The 20,990-nt window shown below is 43.7% G+C and overlaps 1 protein-coding gene across 2 annotated transcripts in view; it reads right to left on the bottom strand.

The window, feature by feature from the left end:
* The window catches only part of IL1RAP (interleukin 1 receptor accessory protein), a 406,084-nt gene that overhangs the window by 90,943 nt on the left and 294,151 nt on the right, over positions 1-20,990 (bottom strand). For both annotated transcript variants that reach the window (XM_073626394.1, XM_073626396.1), the window contains exons 5-6: positions 17,099-17,264; positions 12,714-12,785 (exon numbers count right to left, since the gene is read on the bottom strand). In XM_073626394.1, coding sequence (XP_073482495.1) covers positions 12,714-12,785; positions 17,099-17,264 — 238 coding nt within the window. The remainder of the gene's footprint in view (positions 1-12,713; positions 12,786-17,098; positions 17,265-20,990) is intronic.

The following is a 20,990-nucleotide window of genomic DNA, read 5'->3' on the forward strand; positions in this document are numbered from 1 at the left end:
GCATTCTGGCTGCTATGATTTCTCAGGTCTGTAGTCAGAAGTTTAAAGTTGAACAGATATAAAAAAAAGATATTAAAAACTTGGGAAAAAAACAATATTTTGACAGTTGCTTTGTAAAAATAAAATCTCTCTTACAATTGTTGCCCCATATCTATCTTCTGTAACTGTCATGAATCCCCAAACCTCCGTCGCTGAATGTTAAGCCGGCCATAGTCCAATCGAAATCCGTTGGTTGAAGAAAAGAAATTGCATAATGTATGGCCTGCCTTATACTCACGGCTCTGGCACACTTCCCTTAGTGGGTCGATAGCTTTTCACCTCAGCAATTCATTAAAAGTCTTGCATTCATTTCAATACAAGGAGTTCTGGTAAAGGAGGAGGGGTGGATTAATGTCACCTTGTCCAAATCACCAAAGGCCTTGTATACTATGAAAAGAATACAAGACATTTTATGAATGGCGGCGGGGAGTGAAAAGCCCACTAATGAGAACTATAATACAGCCGCAAGTGTAAGTTTTAGCACTGGAATTTCAGTGCTTATAGTGGTGTGCAGGGTTCAAGACAGTAAAGAGTTTTACTGAATGCAGCAGAAGCCAGATATGGGACAATGATCATTAGTGGTAGTCATAGACATTTTAATATAAAGGACACTTGCCTGTTCAGGGATCCCACGACGATGGCCCCCCCAAAGCCGATTCGTCCATTGGTTCGGGTGCGGGCGCCGCCATTGCAACTAAGGGAAACCGGCAGTGGAGCCTTTAGGCTTCACTGCTGGTTCCCTACTGCTCATGCACGAGTTGCGCTGCGCTTTCTGACTGGCCCGTCTTCTTCTGGGACACACACAAGTCCCAGAGGGCGGCGGGAGGAAGGAGGAGGGGCCGATACAAATGCCGAAATTACAGAAGTCCTGCTGGAAAACGTAAAAAAAGGTACAAAACTGCACAAAAAAAAAAAAAAAAAAAAAAGGATATCCAAAACTGAGGCGGGGGTGGGGGGATGTGGGTTAAGGGGTGAGGTAATCGAGTGATTAAGACCAGGTTTCATTTTAGCCTGGAACTCTGCTTTAACTTGTTCAGATCAGCGCTATAGCCGAATAATGGCTACAGCGTGGATGTGCTTTGACGGGAGGCCGTCAATAGATGTCCTCACCTTTGCACGCTGGCCATGCCCCCCGTGATCATCCGAGTCAACGAGACTCAGGTGATCACAGACAGGGCTGGACTGGGACAAAAATTTGGCCCTGGACTTCATCATGACCGGCCCACTTTAATTGTGAATGTCCCCAACAGTGCCCCCCTTACATCAGAGAGTCCCCATCAGAAGTCCCCTTCACATCAGAGTCCCCATCATTAGCCCCTTCACATCAGAGTCCCCATCAGAAGCCCCTTCACATCAGAGAGTCCCCATCAGAAGTCCCCTTCACATCAGAGTCCCCATCAGAAGTCCCCTTCACATCAGAGTCCCCATCAGAAGTCCCCTTCACATCAGAGTCCCCATCAGAAGCCCCTTCACATCAGAGAGTCCCCACCAGCAGTCCCCTTCACATCAGAGAGTCCCCACCAGCAGTCCCCTTCACATCAGAGAGTCCCCATCAGAAGCCCCCTTACAGAGTCTTCCCTCTCTTCCCCCTCCCATATGTACTCACCGTTTTGAAGGCAGCTTCTCGTTCCTCTCTCCAGTCATGTGATAACAAGTGCTAAGATGAGAGAGGAAGGAAAGTCTGCCGGCTGCCCATCTCCCCCTGCAGGCTGGAGGGAGCATAACGTTTAATGCTCTCTCCAGCAAGTGACGGAAGCAGCTCCTCCTGACAGTAGTGAAATCGCGATCACTCACTGTCAGTGAGGAGCGGCTCCAGGACCGCACCTGACTGGCCCACTGAGCCATCGGCCCACCGGGAAACTCCCGGTAGTCCCCATGGCCAATCCATGCCTGATCACAGATGGGAGTAAGGGGTCGATCCCGACCCCTCACCACGTGACCAGGTGTCAGTCAATGACTACTGATCACGTGATGTAAACAGAAGATTGGTAATCTTTTTTTTTTCTTCACAACGTGAGGAGAAAAAAAAGCAGATCACTGGCTTCTTTTGAAGGGACATTGGTCCCGAAGAGGAAAAGGCGAAGCCGCCTCATATGTGCCCACCAGTACCGCCTGCCAGTGCCACGAATCAGTGCCCACAGTGCCCACCAATCAGTGCCCACCAGTACATAAGTGCCAGCAATCAGTGCCACCTATCAATGCCCACAAGTGCCACCTATCAATGCACACCAGTGGTGCCACTCAGTGCCTCATCAGTGCCACCTAGCAGTGCTGCCTATCAGTGTCACCTACCAGTGCTGATCAGTGCCCATCACTGCCACCTATTTGTGCCCTTCAGTGCCACCTATCAATGCCCTTCAGTGCCGCCCATAAGTGCCCACCAATGCCACTTATTAGTTCCCACCAGTGCCACCTATTAGTGCCCATCAGTGCCACATTATCAGTGCCCATCAGTGTCGCCTTATCAGTACCCATCAATGCAGCCTAACGGTGCCCATCAGTGCAGCCTATCAGTGTCGTCTCATCAGCGTACATCAATGAAGGAGTAAAATTACCTGTGTGCAAAATTTATTAACAAAATATAAAACGGTTTTGTATTTTTTTTTTTTTAAATTGGTCTTTTTTAATTTGTTTAACAAAAAATAAAAAATGCAGAGGTGATCAAATACCACCAAAAGAAAGCTCTATTTGTGGGGAAAAAAATGATAAACATTTTATTTGGGTACAGTGTTGTATGACCGCGCAATTGTCATTCAGAGAGTGACAGCACTAAAAGCTTAAAATTGGTTTGGGCAGGAGGGGGGTTTAGGTGCCCAGTAAGCTAGTGGTTAAAGTGGTCAGAAAATTAAGTCCTGCTAGATCACTTCAGGCTGGCCCCTTTTGCAGGTATAACTAGGTACAACATTAAAAATAAGTGCCTATACTGTTTAACCCCTTCCCGCCGAGCATACGCAGATGTGCGTACTTGGCTTTCCGGGGTTATACCGGGATGATGCCCGCAGCTGCAGGAATCATCCCGGTACCGTTGTTTAGAGCCGGCGATCGGCTATCCGAATATAACAACCGATGCGGCTAAAAGCCGCTCGGCTGTTATACCGGAGCAGCGGGAGGGGACATCCCCCCTCCCGCCGCTCTTACCGGGCCTCCCGTGCCATCGGGAGGCCTGGTGACCAATCCGGTGCCTCCGGTGGCTGGGGGCGGGCTGGAACTAAGCTGTGGGTGGCTTTGTTCCAGCCTTCTCATTGTAAACGAGGAAGCGACGTCATGACGTCACTTCCCGTTTACTCGGCTGCCAATGGCTTAATGGTTTAAAAAGATACAAAGTATTCAGAATCGCCGTTTTCGGCGATCTGAATACTGTGAAGTGCAAAGGAGGGATCGGGGGTCTTTTAGACCCCCGATCCCTCCATAAAGAGTACCTGTCATCACCTATTACTGTCACAAGGGATGTTTACATTCCTTGTGACAGCAATAAAAGTGATCAAAAATATTTTTTTTAAAACACATTTTATAAAAATAAAAATAAATAAAACTAATAAGAAAAAAAAAAATTTAAAATTTTAAAAAATTTAAGCTCACGCAGCAAAGAAAACGCATACGGAAGTCACGCCCGCATATGTAAACGGTGTTCAAATCACACATGTTAGGTATCGCCGCGATCGTCAGAGCGAGAGCAATAATTCTAGCACTAGACCTCCTCTGTAACTCTAACCTGGTAACCGTAAAAAAAATTTAAAGCGTCAGCTATGGAAATTCTTAGGTACCGTAGTTTGTCGCCATTCCACGAGTGCGTGCAATTATAAAGCGTGACATGTTTGGTATCTATTTACTCGGCGCAACATCATCTTTCACATTAAACAAAAAAATTGGGGTAACTTTACTGTTTGGATTTTTTTAAATTCATGAAATTGTCCCTTTTCCCAAAAAATTGCATTTAAAACACTGCTGCACAAATACCATGTGATATAAAATATTGCAACAATCGCCATTTTATTCTCTAGATTCTCTGCTAAAAAAATATATATATATAATGTTTGGGGGTTCTAAGTAATTTTCTAGCAAAAAATACTGATTTAACTTGTAAACACCAAATTTCAAAAATAGGCTTAGTCATGAAAGGGTTAAAATCCAGTAATACACTGTTTCACCCTGCTCTGCACATGCTCAGTTGCTCTCCACTTTTAGGCACTGCAGAGTTTGTAGAGACCAATCTGCTAACAGCCTTAAAACAGAATTAAACCTTCCTATCCTTTACAGCCAAGGAAGCTGCTTCTGTTTGATCTGCAACTGCCATGGTGATCAGTTATGACACCAGTCATTTGACGGTTTGACAGGAATGTAACTGTTTTTTGAAACTGTTAAATCGATGTGTTTAGTTCCGCTTTATGATTTACTACTGTTCAAGGGGCTCTGGGCTTCAACAAAATGGCAGCCTCCAGCAAAGAAGAAACAGGAGCAATGCTGGAGGCAATTTAAAACACACACTTATTTTGGTAGCATAATTATTAATGTGGAATGTATGTACTTTCTTAAAGAACATTATTTTTTATGAAGTTATGATGGCTAAAGTTCTGCTTTAAAGCGGAACTAACCCAGTTTAAAAAAAAACTGTTCCTTTCCCAGTATGCCGGGATTGCTAGCTGTCACATTTGCTTATGCTCTCAACCAAACTGTCAAACCATCAAATGGTTGGTGTCATAACTGATCACATGTACAGTACCATGGGAGTTGCAGATGAAACAGAAGCTAAGATGGCAGCTCCCTTGTCTAAAAAGGATAGGAGGGTTTAGTTCTGATTAAAGTTTTACAAAGCAACTGCTGAAAAATATTTTTTTTTTCTCAGAGTTCAGTTTTATGTGTATTTTAAATGCAATTAGTGTAGGTATTTAAATTTGTCTTAGTGTTAGCCTTTTGAAATCTCCTATACAGCAGATGCCAGACTAGGAGAGGGAGAGGCAGCACAAGTAGCTAATCAGACAAGCTGCGCTCATATTATAACAAGGAAAATGATAATAGGAGCAGTGAGCATAGCAATAAAGAGATGAGCTCATCCACTGGTTTCTTCTTCTGTCTGATCATAGGCTAAAGAGAAGAAAAAGACCTAGCTCTAGAATATAACTGCAGTAGAGAAAAATCAGGCCTTCAGGCTGGCAGAGCAGGGTAAATTCCAGGATAGCAGGTAAAGGCACAGTTTAAAGAATATGTGTAGGCAAACAGCTACATTTACAGATGAAACATACACAATTGAGATTCACAATGTGACCCGCTTTACCAGTAAAAAGTTTGTAGTTTTGTTCAGACAGACTTGTAATCCAGGTGCCCCTATCATACATCTTAGCCAGGTTATAACTTTACTTAGTTCTAATGCAGGTAAAGCAATACAGCCTGATCAAGGCCTACTACTTCCTTTAACTTCATAGTTAACAGAGTCAACATTAAAAAAAAAAAAAAAAGAATGATACATTCAGAATCCATGAAGCATACAAAGTGCCAGGTGACAACATAAATATATGAAAACAATGAATTTATTCAACGTAAATCAGTTACACAAATCCTTGTAATTAAAACTAAAATATGCTACATTGAAAAATGTATAATAAATCCAAAATTCTTAGATGTAATCTACATAACATTCATTATAAAATTGTCTTTTACCAAACAACAAAAAAATAAATAAAAAGTCCTCCACATATATCGTCCTGTGATTGGAAATGAGCTCAAAATAGTGCAGGGAGTCCATCCCTCGTATATGTTCCATGACTCACCACTGCTCTGCCACCATACTGCACACATATAGGCTTACCAGAACACTATGGGGGTTATTTCCTAAAGGCAAATCCACTTTGCACTACAAGTGCAAACTACAAGTGCAAAGAGCAAAGTGGATTTGCCTTTCGTAAATAACCCCCTATGACTCTCTACTACAGAAAAGTCATATAGCTCTGGTTAGTAGGACAAATCCCAATACTGCTAATGAGAATGGATCCTGGTATTCCCCTTCACTACTGATACTTAAAGAGGAACTGCAGTCTGCTCATATCATTTGTAATAACATCTTTGCCATTCTGAAGCTTCCCTCCAACCACTTTGCATACAGTATTATTTTATATATACTGTGATTCTGTACTTGCCAAATGTGCTGCAGAAATCTCCCTCCACTAAGTCTGGCTGCAACCATTTTAACTGTGGCCAGCTGAAGCTGCTGCCTGTTCACTTCCTGGATTTACACAGACACACCTCCAACTCTACAGCTCTCATTGGCCCTCTTATGACTCATCCCCCTCCCTTCCGGGCAAACTCTCAAGAGAGTGAGAAAGAGAGCTGTGCATGATGTCATAAGCCTAGACAAGAAACAGGAAGTGGGCTGTATAAGATATTTACTGGCAGAAAAAAAAATGTTTTCCAAAGGTAAAACAACAAGAAGTTTTAATAGATGGAAAGTTGAAAAAATGACTGAAGGCCCGCTTTAATCATCTCTGGCCATCCAATACTTAATCAAGAGAAATAAAAAAGAGCCAAACGCTCCACAAAAATGGCAAAACCGCCAATAAACATTTATTAATGTAGCACCCTCTACCAATAGGTAGGTGCTAGTAAGGTTTATTTTACTAAGTTAGCCAGCACAGCAAAGCATAGGCAGGCCTATGCTGCATGCTAGGCCTGTTTGTTTTGATCTGGGGGCTGGGAGTGGTCAGTGTAGCAGTGGGTGTGACCACCTGCACATCAGTTCAGAGGTGCCTCCCCTGTTTCTGAGGAGCATGTTCCAGAAAAGGGTCTGGGCCTGGAACTGGAGTGGCAGGCAGCTTGTGTGTGAGCCCTGACCAATCCCCAATCGGTATTGGCAGGGGGCGGGCCTCATATGTAAGCTGAGGTGATTTTCCACTGGGGGTCAGAGTCGGCTGGGTGATGTGAGGAATGGCATGTTAGACAGTCGTCGCAGGCCATCCCCATCTGGCGGGTGCGCTGATCGCAGGAGAAGACCAGGGGGGGGCTGTGAGGGAACATTGCCTCTACATGGTCATTGGCAATGTCTCTGCCACAACACGGTCGGATGGGAGGGAACTCCTGGAGCAGAGGGGCAGGTGAAACTGTCAGTACGTATAGTCCAGTCAAAGTTCCTCATCAAGGACTCAGGGCTGTTGGAAGGTCGGTGAGTGTTACCACAGTGGGGCTGGAGGTGCCAAGGGCTGGAAGTGCCAAGAAGTCTGTGAGGGAACTCTGCTAGTACACGGGACTAGTGGAGTCTTCCTCAAACACACGGTGGATGATAGGGAGTCCTGAAGCAGAAAAGAGACTGGGGGGATCTGTGTCGATGCTGCCTATGGGCACATGATTTGCAAGATGGGCTGGCTGGGAACAGTAGTCCATATTTCCTAAAAGATATGCTTTTAACCCACTGGGCCTCCGGGGACAGGTTCTGCAGGCCTCAGGCCTAGTGGCAGCGAGCAACCAGAGCCACAGTAGAGAGGCTTATTCAGAGTGGGTCCCTACTATTCAATAGAAGAGGATGTGTCAGATTTCAATACAGTAACTTCAATTTTGTGCAGGAGGAACCAAGTGAATAGGAGGAAACAAGTTATTGGCAGGAGGTGAAAGATATCTAAGAACATTGCTTTTACACAGTCATTAGTGATGTTTCTGCCACCACAAGGTCAGATGGTAAGAGAACTCTTATGCCGCGTACACACGGTCGGACTTTCTATCCTACTTGGTCCGGCACACTTTCCGACGGACTTTGTCCGCCAGGTGCGCCGGACTTTAAAACGGACGGACTTGCCCACACACACCCGGACTTTCCGGCGGGCTAAGTCCGCCCGTCTTTCCGACGGACTTTCGCCGGAGTTCCGGCGGACTTTCAGAATGAACGGACTTGCCCACACACGGACAAGTCCGTTCATTTTGAACGTGACTCAGGTGCGACGGGACTAGAAAAGGATGTCAATCTTGCCGCTTTTATCGGCGAGATTGACACCTTGCGAGCCCCGTCGCGGGGCATACCAGGCCCTTAGGTCTGGTATGGATTATAAAGGGAACCCCCTACGCCGAAAAAACGGCGTGGGGTCCCCCCTAAAATCCATACCAGACCCCGATCCGAGCACGCAGCCTGGCCGGTCAGGAAAGGGGGTGGGGACGAGCGAGCGCCCCCCCCTCCTGAACCGTACCAGGCCGCATGCCCTCAACATGGGGGGTGGGTGCTTTGGGGAGGGGGGCGCCCTGCGGGGCCCCCCCACCCCAAAGCACCTTGTCCCCATGTTGATGAGGACAAGGGCCTCTTCCCGACAACCCTGGCCGTTGGTTGTCGGGGTCTGCGGGCGGGGGCTTATCGGAATCTGGGAGCCCCCTTTAATAAGGGGGCCCCCAGATCCCGGCCCCCCACCCTATGTGAATGAGTATGGGGTACATGGTACCCCTACCCATTCACCTAGGGAAAAAGTGTAAGTAATAAAACACACTACACAGGTTTTTAAAATATTTTATTAAACAGCTCCGGGGGGGGGATCTTCCTCCGGCTTCGGGGGTCTTCTTCCGGCTTCGGGGGTCCCTCCGCTTCATCTTCTCCCGGCGTCCGGTTGGTTCTTCTCCGCTCTCTTCTCCCGGTGTTCCTGTTCTTCGGCCGGCTCCTCTGCTGTCTTCAAGTAGCTCTCTTGCCAGCAGAGGTCCGGACTTCTGGGCTTCTGGGCTTCTGGGCTTCTCTTCCCCAGATGTTGACACGACGCTCTCTCCTGCTGGACTGCTCTCCGAGGGCTGCGTTGTGACTTATATAGGTGGAGACCCCGCCCCCTTTTGATGTCACAGTCCCTGGGCATGCTGGGACTGTGACGTTTTAGGGGGCGTGGTCACTGGGTGATGTTGACCACGCCCCCTAAAACGTCACAGTCCCAGCATGCCCAGGGACTGTGACATCAAAAGGGGGCGGGGTCTCCGCCTATATAAGTCACAACGCAGCCCTCGGAGAGCAGTCCAGCAGGAGAGAGCGTCGTGTCAACATCTGGGGAAGAGAAGCCCAGAAGCCCAGAAGCCCAGAAGCCCAGAAGTCCGGACCTCTGCTGGCAAGAGAGCTACTTGAAGACAGCAGAGGAGCCGGCCGAAGAACAGGAACACCGGGAGAAGAGAGCGGAGAAGAACCAACCGGACGCCGGGAGAAGATGAAGCGGAGGGACCCCCGAAGCCGGAAGAAGACCCCCGAAGCCGGAGGAAGATCCCCCCCCCCGGAGCTGTTTAATAAAATATTTTAAAAACCTGTGTAGTGTGTTTTATTACTTACACTTTTTCCCTAGGTGAATGGGTAGGGGTAACATGTACCCCATACTCATTCACATAGGGTGGGGGGCCGGGATCTGGGGCCCCCCTTATTAAAGGGGGCTCCCAGATTCCGATAAGCCCCCGCCCGTAGACCCCGACAACCAACGGCCAGGGTTGTCGGGAAGAGGCCCTTGTCCTCATCAACATGGGGACAAGGTGCTTTGGGGTGGGGGGGCCCCGCAGGGCGCCCCCCTCCCCCAAAGCACCCACCCCCCATGTTGAGGGCATGCGGCCTGGTACGGTTCAGGAGGGGGGGGGCGCTCGCTCGTCCCCACCCCCTTTCCTGACCGGCCAGGCTGCGTGCTCGGATCGGGGTCTGGTATGGATTTTAGGGGGGACCCCACGCCGTTTTTTCGGCGTAGGGGGTTCCCTTTATAATCCATACCAGACCTAAGGGCCTGGCATGCACCGCGCTCACCGCAATAGGAAAATTTGTTTTTCCTATTGCAGAGAGCGCGAGATGCAATACCCTGCCCTCGCGTCGTATCTGGTCCGTCGGACCAGCCTACACACGAGCGGGCTTTCCGTCGGACCAGCACACACACGAGCGGACTTTCCGCCCGAAACTGAGTCCTACGGAAAGATTTAAAACTTGTTTCAAATCTAGGTCCGGCGGGCTTTTGGGAAGAAGTCCGCCGGAAAAGTCCGCCGGCGCCCACACACGGGCGGATTGTCCGGCACACTCTGGTCCGCCGGACCAAGTATGCCGGAAAGTCCGACCGTGTGTACGCGGCATTAGATGTAATAGTCCAAGGAGGTTGAGCCGCAGGAGGAGCAACAGTCTGCATGGAGATGCAGGAGGAGATTCGTACTTAATTCAATTTGCACATTCAATCTTATGGCTCTAACATTATTCAGAATGTACTAAATCCTTAAATATGATGGCAATAACTTATCCTATGGGCATCCCATATTTCTATTCCCTATCCAAGTTGTACCCCCCAAAAAAAACAACAAAAACAAGCTCGCAAAAGACTGTTCATGGTCTCTGGAGTGATGTATGCAGTCTGGCAGTGGGGTGATTTGGCAGATTGTTTGTTATTAGTTCCAACACCATGGCTACATTAAAATAAATGAAGTCACTCACATGACAAATGAATAACAGTGCTGTAGTAAAAAGAGACCTCCGGGGACTCAGTAATCCACTACCTCGTATGCCGTGGCATCATGGAGTTCAGCTCAAAGGACGTGGATTACTGAGATCTCCTTTTGGTACAGCACCGTTATTCATTTATAATGTGAGTGGCTTCATTTATTTTAATAAAGGTTTATAAGTGGTTTTGCACTAGGTGAAGCGTTTGGCTTGTTTTTATTTCTTTTGATTATGTATTGGATGGCCGGAGATGATTAACTATCAGAAGTGGAGGTGAACACCGGGATCCATTCTCATTAGCAGTATCAGGATTTGTCTTACTAACAAGCGCTTTATGACTTCTCTGTAGTAGAAAGTCATAGTGTTCAAATAATCATATCTTTGTGCAGTATGGTGGCGGAGCACTGGTGAGTGGTGGAACACATGTAAGGGATGTACTCCCCGCACCATTTTGGGCTATTGCATTCCCAATCACAGGACGATATCTGAGAAAAACTTTTCTTTTATTGTTTGGTGGAGGACAATCTTTGATTCATTTTTTGTATGTTATGCAACACACTACATCAATGAATTTTGGGTTTTTTTATTATTATTTTCATGGTTTTCAATGTAGCATATTTTATATTTAATCACAGTGATCTTTGAAATGTATTTACTTGGAATAAGTTCATTGTTTTCGTATATTTATAATAGCACATGGTACTTTGTATACTTCATGAATTCTGAATTTATTTTTATTTATTTTTTTGTTTATGTTGCACATGTCCTATTTAATCACAGTGATTTGTAAAATGCATTCACTTACATTCATTTAATTGTTTTTACATATATTTATGTTGGCACCTTATTTAAGAATTCTGTGATATGATATCCTGAATAGCTCAATACTGTCTTAGTTGCATGTGTATGTATTATTTATATCTAGTAGTGTGTGGGCTGCTTCTCAGCAATTTCATTTCATTTATCCACAATCACGGTTTTGTACATCTTTCTTATATTAATAAAAATAAATCCTTCCAAAACACAAGAGCTGGGACTTACAAAGACTTGCGTAGCATTTTTCCCCAAAATATTCCAGACATCTGCTTTTATTGAGCAATAGCGAGAAAGATCCAGTGAATATGAATATAGTTTAAAAATAGTAATAGTGAACTGTAATGAAGCACATTGTGCCTATTTTACACAGACGGCCCCTTTACAACCCTTAGCAAATCTCTGACAAGATCTTTACATTTATAATAGTCATCTCTCTAACATGCAGTTAAAATTTCCCCTGTGCAGGTGCTCCTCCCCCAGCGTATATAACTACTCAGTTCTTCCAAAAGGAAATAAATCAGCTCCCATGATATGTGAACAGAATCAGCCAGCTGACACTATATAATATGCAATCTACAGTAATCCCTTGCTGCCAATTGGCCAGCTGTGTGCCGAGTCCGCTTAGCTAAACTGTGTAAGGCTGTCTTATTTGTGTCTGAAAATAAATAAATCAGCTCCCATGATGCTTGGACAGCATTAGCCAGCCTACTCTACATAATCAATCCATCCACTTCGCTATGCTCACTTTGCTTCTCTCAAGACCTCCTGCTCTCTAGCTCCCTTGTTACCTCCACCCATGTTCGCATTCAGGACTTCTTAAGAGCCTCTCCCATCTTTTGGAACTCCCTACCCCAACCTGTATGTCTATCTTCTTCTCTGTCTGCCTTCAGGGAATCCCTGAAAACGGAATCTTACTTTGTTGAACAACTTCTCCCCTTGCAGCTTCCACCACTTGTAGAACATCCCTTTCCCTTTAGGCTGTAAACTCTCATGTGCAGAAGCCCTCTAAGCCTTGTATCTTTAAATGTATTGTAATCATACTCTTCCTATTTATTCTGTATAGCATTGTGCAAACTGTTGGCGCTATATAAATCCAGTAAAAATCCAGTAAAAAAAATAAATAAATAATCTTGTTATCTAATTTCTTGCTGCTCTTTAGTCAGCTGTGAGCTGTATCCATCCTGCTGAACTGTGTGTGATTGAATTGTTTGTGTTTGAAAATGAATTTTGCCAAGTCAAGGATGACAAAGAAGTCAAAATGGCTTACTGCACACATGGAAGTCATATTATATGTATGCATATTATTAAGCAGGAAACACAGAATGTTTCTGATACCCATTTACATTTTATTGCAGCATGGAGAGCTCCTTAAGTATTCCAAGTATGACCAATCACAAATACAATACAATGTTGTAGGAGATACAAACATTATAAAACTAACATTTTAATCAGCTCAACATACCTACTGCAAATGAATAGCTCAATTTATCATTAGGAATATACATTGCAGGTGGCTTGGCATTCGCGGAGGAAGCTGAAAACAAACATAACACAAGAACTTAGTGTTAGGAGTTTGTACGTTACAATTTACGATTGAAAAAAAAGCAGAATACAATATATATAGTAGATCCCATGATACTGATATATTAAAACTCAAGATTCATTTGTTTTGAATTTGCCTTCCCTGGTTAACCAATTGACTCGTGTACAACCAGCCTGTCAGTTTTTTCCTGAACGGTTAGTACCGCTACCTATAGCCACCAGCACTAATGATTGTGTTCTGCCAGCAGGGAAGGCTCCCCGCTGGCAGAACCCAATAGTGGTGAAGGAGAGATTCCCCCATCAACGCCGACTGTGTTGATGGGGAAATCTGGCAATTTTCTTTCCTTTCATCCGTGGTGGAAGGAAAGAAGGAAGGAAAGAAAATCGCATAATTTATAGCCTGCCTGTTGTGGAAAGCGCACAGTGTGAAGTGACATCAGAGTAAGTAATTTTAGTACAGGAGAGAGGACTGTACATCCTGTGCAAGAATGAAAGTATAACTACAGGTAAAACTTTTTTTTCGCTTTGGATAGAGGGGAGAGGGGTTAGAACACCTGTCAGTTTTTATTGCTGTGTATGTCCCCGTTAGGGAGATTCCTCCTCTTTATTTGTCACATTTACCATTATCATTAAAAGTGAAAGTAAAAGAAAACCCCAAATTTTGGGTTGTCCACAGAAAAGTAACAGAGGGGAAATCTTCCAATGGGGACACTGGGGCTCCCCAAGAGATCCGCTTAATTTTCAGAGATATCCTCTTACTTCCTGTTTTGGTTATGGGACAAGAAGTGAAGGTAAATCTCCCTAATGGGACAAAGAGGGGAAAAATAACCCTCCGTTCCTCTATCCAAAGTGGAAAAAAAAAGTTTTGCCTATAGTTCTAATTGAAGGTAAGGCTGGAATTCAGCTTTAAATGTAATCTGGATAAGTATATGTGAGATTCCATTGCTGACCTCTCCTTTTGCGGATGTTGGTTCCCTGGCTGTCATGCTGATGCATTAGCTTCAATGCTTTCTGAGTCACTGACATGGACCGAATATAAAGATAAGCATTTAAAGCATGCTTGTTTCAGGTCTGTGACCTGAGTCAGCCAGACCAATAGCGGCTCCAATACTTCTCTAAGAACCCTTTCACACTGAGGCGCTTTACAGGCGCTACAGCGCAAAAATACCACCTGCATAGCGCCTGTAAAGCGCCGCTCCTGTCTCTCCAGTGGTGCGCTTGCAGGACGTTAAAAAACTCCTGCAAGCAGCATCTTTGGAGCGGTGAAGGAGCGGTGTATACACCGCTCCTGCCCATTGAAATTAATGGGCAGCGCGGCTATACCACCAGCATAGCGCTGCTGCAGCAGCGCTTTGCGGTGGTTCTAACCCCTTCTGGGCCGCTAGCGGGGGGGTAGAAGCACCCCGCTAGTGGCAGAATAGCGCCGCAAAATTGATGGTAAAGCGCTGCTAAAAATAGCGGTGCTTTACCGCCGACACACCCACCGCCCCAGTGTGAAAGGGGCCTAATAGTAGATTTCCCTTAACTGACGACAATGAATAAAATGCACATTCTGTGCATAGTGATTTCTCTGCTTTGATTAAAAAAAAAAAAAACTGCTGCTGGTGTTCAAGGCTAAGTTCACCTTAGGAGCATGTTACGCCCATATTTAGGGAGTAACAGTAACATGCTCCTATACACCCAAAGAAAACATGTCTGCTCCACTGTGAGAAGGGGTGCCCAATGAACCCAGTTTTTCAGGTGACTTTTCCTAAAGACTGTGCAGGTGACCCCCATGCATTACCTCAAGCCTGGGTGGGAGGTATTATTGTGCTGAAGACTTACAGACAGCGGTCCAGCACTGCACAGAAAAAGTAAAACCCTTGGATATCAGGAAACAGTACCACACTTTTGCCCAGAGCTGTGGGAATGCTGACAGGATGGGTTTTTTGTAGGACATGTAGGAAAGTAAAAGCTGCACCAGCAACTCATCAATTCATCTTGTGTTCAGGCCTCCAGACCTGCAAACACTAGGTCCTCTTCAAACAGATGGCCGATGTCAGAGAATAAAATCAAGCTTACCATGAATTTCTCCAAAAGCTATGGGAGCCAATTTAAGGGGTGGCAGAAGCAGTAGGCCATGCATTCGTGCTGTGCTGAACTGCATTAAGGACTTTGGCGTTTTGATTCTTTGAGCTGGAAAGTTCTCTGTGTTTGTTTGCAGATGTTCAAGGACCATGTTGTAATATAACTGCCACCGCTTTTTCCTGAACTGAAAGCTTCAATAAGCAATATTTATTCACCTTACACATGTCCTGTGTCTTACTTACTTACTTTATCAAGTAAGTATGAAGGCCACAAGGTGGAAGATAGCCAATTCATTTGTAAACATCTCACTTGCTAATTTATTGGTAAGCAACCCTGTCATAAACAGTTTCACACAATCTTTAAATGGCTTTAAGCAGTCACACTACAGGGGACACAATACATGTGACAGTGCAACCTCATACATGCTGCATCCAGTGACTTAAAGTGGTATTAAACCCAAAACCAAGAAATGTAATATATTGTAGCTTACCAGTTATTAGATGTGGCTACATTCATTTTCTTTTTCTTTTTTTTCCCTCTGTTTTCACCTGGCCAGTAGCAGACTTCCTGTATTAGGCTTGGTTCACACCTATGCGTATTTATTGCTTTTGGCAGAAATTCTATAGTCCATTTAACATGGTCTCCTATGGGACACGTTCATGTCTATGCATTTTTTAAGCCTCTGCATTTTTGGAAAGGTTCAGGGACTTTTTTAAAAGCAAAACGGTGTGTTAGACTTCATATAGACTTCAATTGAGAAACTGCAGAAAAGCATGTAGTGTGTTTTTTGTCGCAATTTCGTCACAATCTGCATTTTTCAACCTTGTAACAACAAATTGTCAAAAAAACCCCTTCCAAAACAAAAAAAATGCAAAACACAACAAAAAACACACGAAAAATGCATCAAAAAGCGTGCGCAAAAACGCAAAATGCACCGCAGAAACGGATCAAAAGCAAACTGCATAGGTGTGAACCGAAGCTTAGAGTGCACCCCCTCTGGATGAATGAGAACAGGGGGCACATTTGGAAACCAGCATTGTCAGTCTGGTTGGAGGAAAGTGTTAGATTTACTAATAGATTGATATACACTAACAAATTGCAGGCAAATTCCAGCTAACACGTAAGACGTTACAGCAAAGAGCTTTTTTTCCCCATTTGGGATAAAGGTGTTACATGACTAAATAAAAGCTGATTATTGTAAGCACCCCTGCCAGTGTTAAATTGTTTATTTCATCCCCATAACTGATATAATCTGCAAGAGCTTGTTCTTTAAAAAAAAAAAACAGCAGACACAGTGGCTGGATTACTAGAATAAAATAAAGGAAAGAAAGCCTAAAAAGAAAACTAATGGAGTCATAACATCTAAAATTTAACAGGTTGCGATATATTAAATGTCTGCTTTTGGGTTTAATATGGCTTTAAGCTGGCCATACAGTTAAATACTTACTTTGTTCAGTCCACAAGATTCCTCCATTCATGCTAAACAGCATGGATGAACAAATCTCCCACTGCCAACTATTGTAATCTGACAGCTGACACCTGCAGCTCTCAGGATACTCAAACGCTGACGACAGCCGATTGGCTGTATTCACAGTTCGACAACTTTTTCTGCCCAACTCCTTCAATTTCTTAATCGAAATCTATTAAGCCAGGTGCCATTGACTGGGCCACCCACGGCTCAAAATCTGAGCTATGCCTGCACAGCTTTAATTTGCCCATGTCCAAGGTATTGTGAAACTGGGCTTTGGGTACACCCATGGCAAATTGAAATCGTGTGCATTAAGAAAATGTATTGTTATCTGTTTGTAATCCCAACTACAATTAGAGCAGATATTGATAAACTAGACCTCCATCCCAAGGTCCATGCTAGAGTCAGGAAAATATGCTTTCCAAAGGTAGTCAATTGATGCTTTAATCCAGGGTTATGTGTACCACTGTTATGGATATCTATCCTTGCTACTTGTCCTTGTGACCATTCTGACAAGGAGAAAGAGTGGGGGGAAAATCCAAAATTTCACTGATAGGGTTATAGACAGGCTCAATAACCAGACAGAGACTCTAACCCTTACCCAGCCTATTCAAACCAATATATATATATATTTTTGTTGGCTGGAGTTACACTTTAAGTCTTAATCCAATGTAAACATTTTAATAGCAAGGACATTTCAGCATATCAATTACAAATTTAAAAAATGAACGAGTTAAAACAGATTATAGCTCATGCTTAGCTTTTCTTACCTATTGCTTTAATGCGCATAGTCCTAGTAAGGTTGTAAATCCTCCCACTATCCTCATATGTCACGATACATGTATAGTTTCCTTCGAACGGCAGTGACATAGTTAGAAATATTAAATCAGGTCCTTTAACAACTCGGTCAAAGAATTTATCAACTACTTCACAGTTCTAGAAAAAAAAAAAAAAAGTACTGTAACAGCCACACTACTTCCAAGTCATAAAACAGACTTAGGTTTACAAACCTCAAAACACAAATCTACATGTATCTTTCAGGTGCTAAAATAAATTAAAAATAAAGTTGAAGATATTATTGGGCCATGTACCAGCTCAATAAAATGATTTGAGTAAAGAAATATGAAAGTTTTAATTTATATTTTATAGTCTGCAAGCTTAAAGCTTAAATGTAATTTCATCTGGACTTAGACATCAGATTAGATTTGAATAGACTAAAACAAGCTACCATTTGAAAGAAAATCCCACAAGGAAGTGTGACCTATGTATAACATTTCTAAGAAGGTAGGAATAATAAGCAGAATTAATCATGCAGCACAAGAAAATTATATTGTTATTACATATTGGAAAAGGTTTCCATTGGGAGATTTGCTTCATTTCCTTGACCTCTAGAACTCAGTTTAACGTAAGTTGCTGCATATACATAGCTACTCAGACTGTGCATACTGTGGAGAAACAACCAATCTGCACAGTACCTCTAGTGTGTGGTGATGATGTTCCATTCTCCTGAACATCATTAGATAGTAGTGGTACTGTGCCACCTGGGAGCTTTCAGAAGCTTTCAAGGGGCATCCCAAAATGGTTGGGGTACAATATGTCTTTAAATGATTTTCAGTGTACTTATACCAAGAGTTGTATAGGCATTTTTTTTGGAATTCTAAGATGGAGTTATGCAATCAGAGCCTTTTCTTTTTTTCTCCTTATGTGACGAGTGGATTTTAGGTTCACATTTGAGTGGGCATTTAGATATATATTATTTAAAAATGAAGGACCATAGATTGTAAAACTACCTTTAATAAATGCCTGCCTCCCCCTGGATGCATCCTATTAACACAAAAATTTACCTTTAGCCCAGGTCCAGGTATCTTTACAGTGTGACCGATATTGGAGCTGCTCAGCCTCTCGAAAATGGCTGCTTCATATTGCACATACAGACTTAGGCCCAAATAATTCCTATGTGAAAGCCACTTGTGGCAGCCTCCAGCAGCTGCTTGGAGCACAACTTTTCTGTATAAGTGAATGCGGTTGCAGCATGCATGGGCAGTACAGAACGATTATTTTTTGGGAGAAAGGCCGTTCAGCTCTGAACAAGGCCACACAGTGAAGATTGCTGGAACAGGACTGAAGAAAAGTGTATGTCGTAATGAAATGCACTAGTGGGAATATATTAGGACAATTGGTCAAAGTTACAGTTGCTAGCTTTAAGGTATGTCAATTATTTATTTATTTTTTTTGCATTCGCAACACACAGTGAGCTATCAGACTGTTTTAATTTTGTGACAGAAATGCTGCAAACATAATACGAACAAATAATTCTAAAGAACTGTATTAAAGTACAATACAGTACAGCAATATTGTCTTATAGAGCTGGTCCAACCTGTCCTGTTTGAATGCTGCTAATTATTAGTTGGAAGCAGCTAAAACAAAAAAAAAATATGCAGGTACATATACAAGCTGTATATAAAAAATACAATTGTTATTATTACTACATAATTAGAATAAATTAAGCTGTTCTATACATGCAGGGAATTCCGCTATAGGAGTAAAGAAAGTGTAAATAATGTCCAAGCAAGTCTTGTAAGAACACAAGCAGAGCCAATTCCATACTTGTTATGACTGCCATGATGCATCTACAATATTTTACTTTATATATATCATACTATACCCATACTGTACTATACTAACTTAAGCCAAGAAAAAAAAAGCATTGCTGTCCACAGCAAAATATCAGATGGCAAATTTATTTTGCTTTTGAAAAATGATAACAGATAATCAGAATCAACTGACATGCTCTGGCAAAAGTATTTAAGGTATATCAACATCTCCAGCTGAGAATAATTAGACTGCTGTTGATAAACATAGGTAAAAGGATAAGGGTCGGTTCACACATGGGCAACACGACTTTAGCGCGACTTTGTACCGCGACTTCAACGCGGCTTCAGCGCGACTTTAGCGCGACTTCAGCGCGACTTCGGCAAATTACGAGGCGACTTGAAGTCGCCTCCATGACAGGCGACTTCGCCTGTGGCCAATCACCTCTCTGGGAGGGAGGGGGGAGGGAGGGGTTTTCTCTGCAAAGTCGCTTGAGAGATCCGACTTGCAGGCGACTTACATTGAGTTGAATGGGTACAAGTCGCCTACAAGTCGGATAGAAGTAGTACAGGAACCTTTTTTGAAGTCGGAGCGACTTCAGTAGTGTCAGTTAAGACGGTTCAATTCACTACAATTGTATTCTAAATCCAAAGCGACTTGGGGCGACTTGGGGCGACTTGAGGGCGTACAAGTCGGATCCCAAGTCGCCCCAGTGTGAACCGAGCCTAAATGACTTCTGAGTAGGTGCCAAGTTTACACAACTGGCCTCTAATCACATATTCCACCCATTGGGTTTTAAATGACTCGCTCGCCTTTCCTGAACCAGAACACTCAACCCAAGGGCAGTACTGCTACTAAGACTTGGGAGCATGTAGCTGGTGTATGAGGTCATATCACACTCCACAGAAGTGACTTCACTGAAGTGCAAAGAATAAGCAGGAAAACTTCAAACAATGTTCATTGGAAAATGTACACAATTCTGCACAAGATGAGAAGATTTCCAGGTAAACAGCATCATAGCATGGCAGGTATTAGCGTGAATACCCAACACACTGGGTTTTAAGTTCACCCTCCCTTCAATGAACCAGAACACTGGCTGGTTGACAATACTATAGCTTATTGGGCCCAATGAGCACAGATTAAGGGTTCTGGTCTACAGGTGAAAAGCAACAGGAATGATGTAGTATAAATAGGAAACCTTCTGGCAATCCTACCTAGAACATATACAGTGGGGAAAATAATTATTTGATTCCCTGCAGATGTTGTAAGTTTACCCACTTACAAGGAATAACTGTATGGAATGTCCCAAAGCAATGCCATCTGAGGGGAGGGAGACACAAAAAACAATGCAGACCGCCGTCAGACGTGAGGACCTATACTGCTGCCTGGAGAACACTGTCCCGAAAGGCGGCATTCTCTTGTTGACCTACATCCACCTGGTAGAATTTCGTGAATGTATGTACTGATGACCATGTTGTGACCTTGCAAACCTGAGCCATGGAGGCTTGATGATGAACTGCCCAAGAAGCACTAACTGCCCTGGTAGAGTGTGCCCTAGGATGAAAAGGCGGATTTTTCTCTTTTAAATCATAGGCCTGAATAATGACCGGACAGATCCACTTAGAAATAGTTGATTTTGACGCTGCTTGTCCTCTTCGGGGACCCTCTGGTAGCACAAACAGAGCGTCAGTTTTATGTATCTGAGCTCTTGCTTCCAGATAGAATTTAACCCCTCTTACTACGTCAAGGGAGTGTAGAAAATTTTCCTCTGCAGAACGTGGTTCTGGAAAAAATGAAGGTAGAGAAACATCCTGGTTCACATGAAAACTGGATACTAACTTAGGTAAAAAGGATGGGCGATGACGTAAGACCACCTTATCTATATGAATGATCAAGTATGGCTCTCTACAAGAGAAGGCTGCCAACTCAGAAACTCTTCTTGCGGAGGTTATTGCAACTAAATATACCAATTTCTTTGTTACAAGGACCAACGGAGCATCACATATTGGTTCAAAAGGAGATTCCTGAAGGACCGCCAAGACCAGGTTAAAATCCCATGGACACAGAGGT

This window comes from Aquarana catesbeiana, linkage group LG04 (assembly GCF_042186555.1).
Source record: "Aquarana catesbeiana isolate 2022-GZ linkage group LG04, ASM4218655v1, whole genome shotgun sequence".
Lineage (NCBI taxonomy): Eukaryota > Metazoa > Chordata > Amphibia > Anura > Ranidae > Aquarana > Aquarana catesbeiana.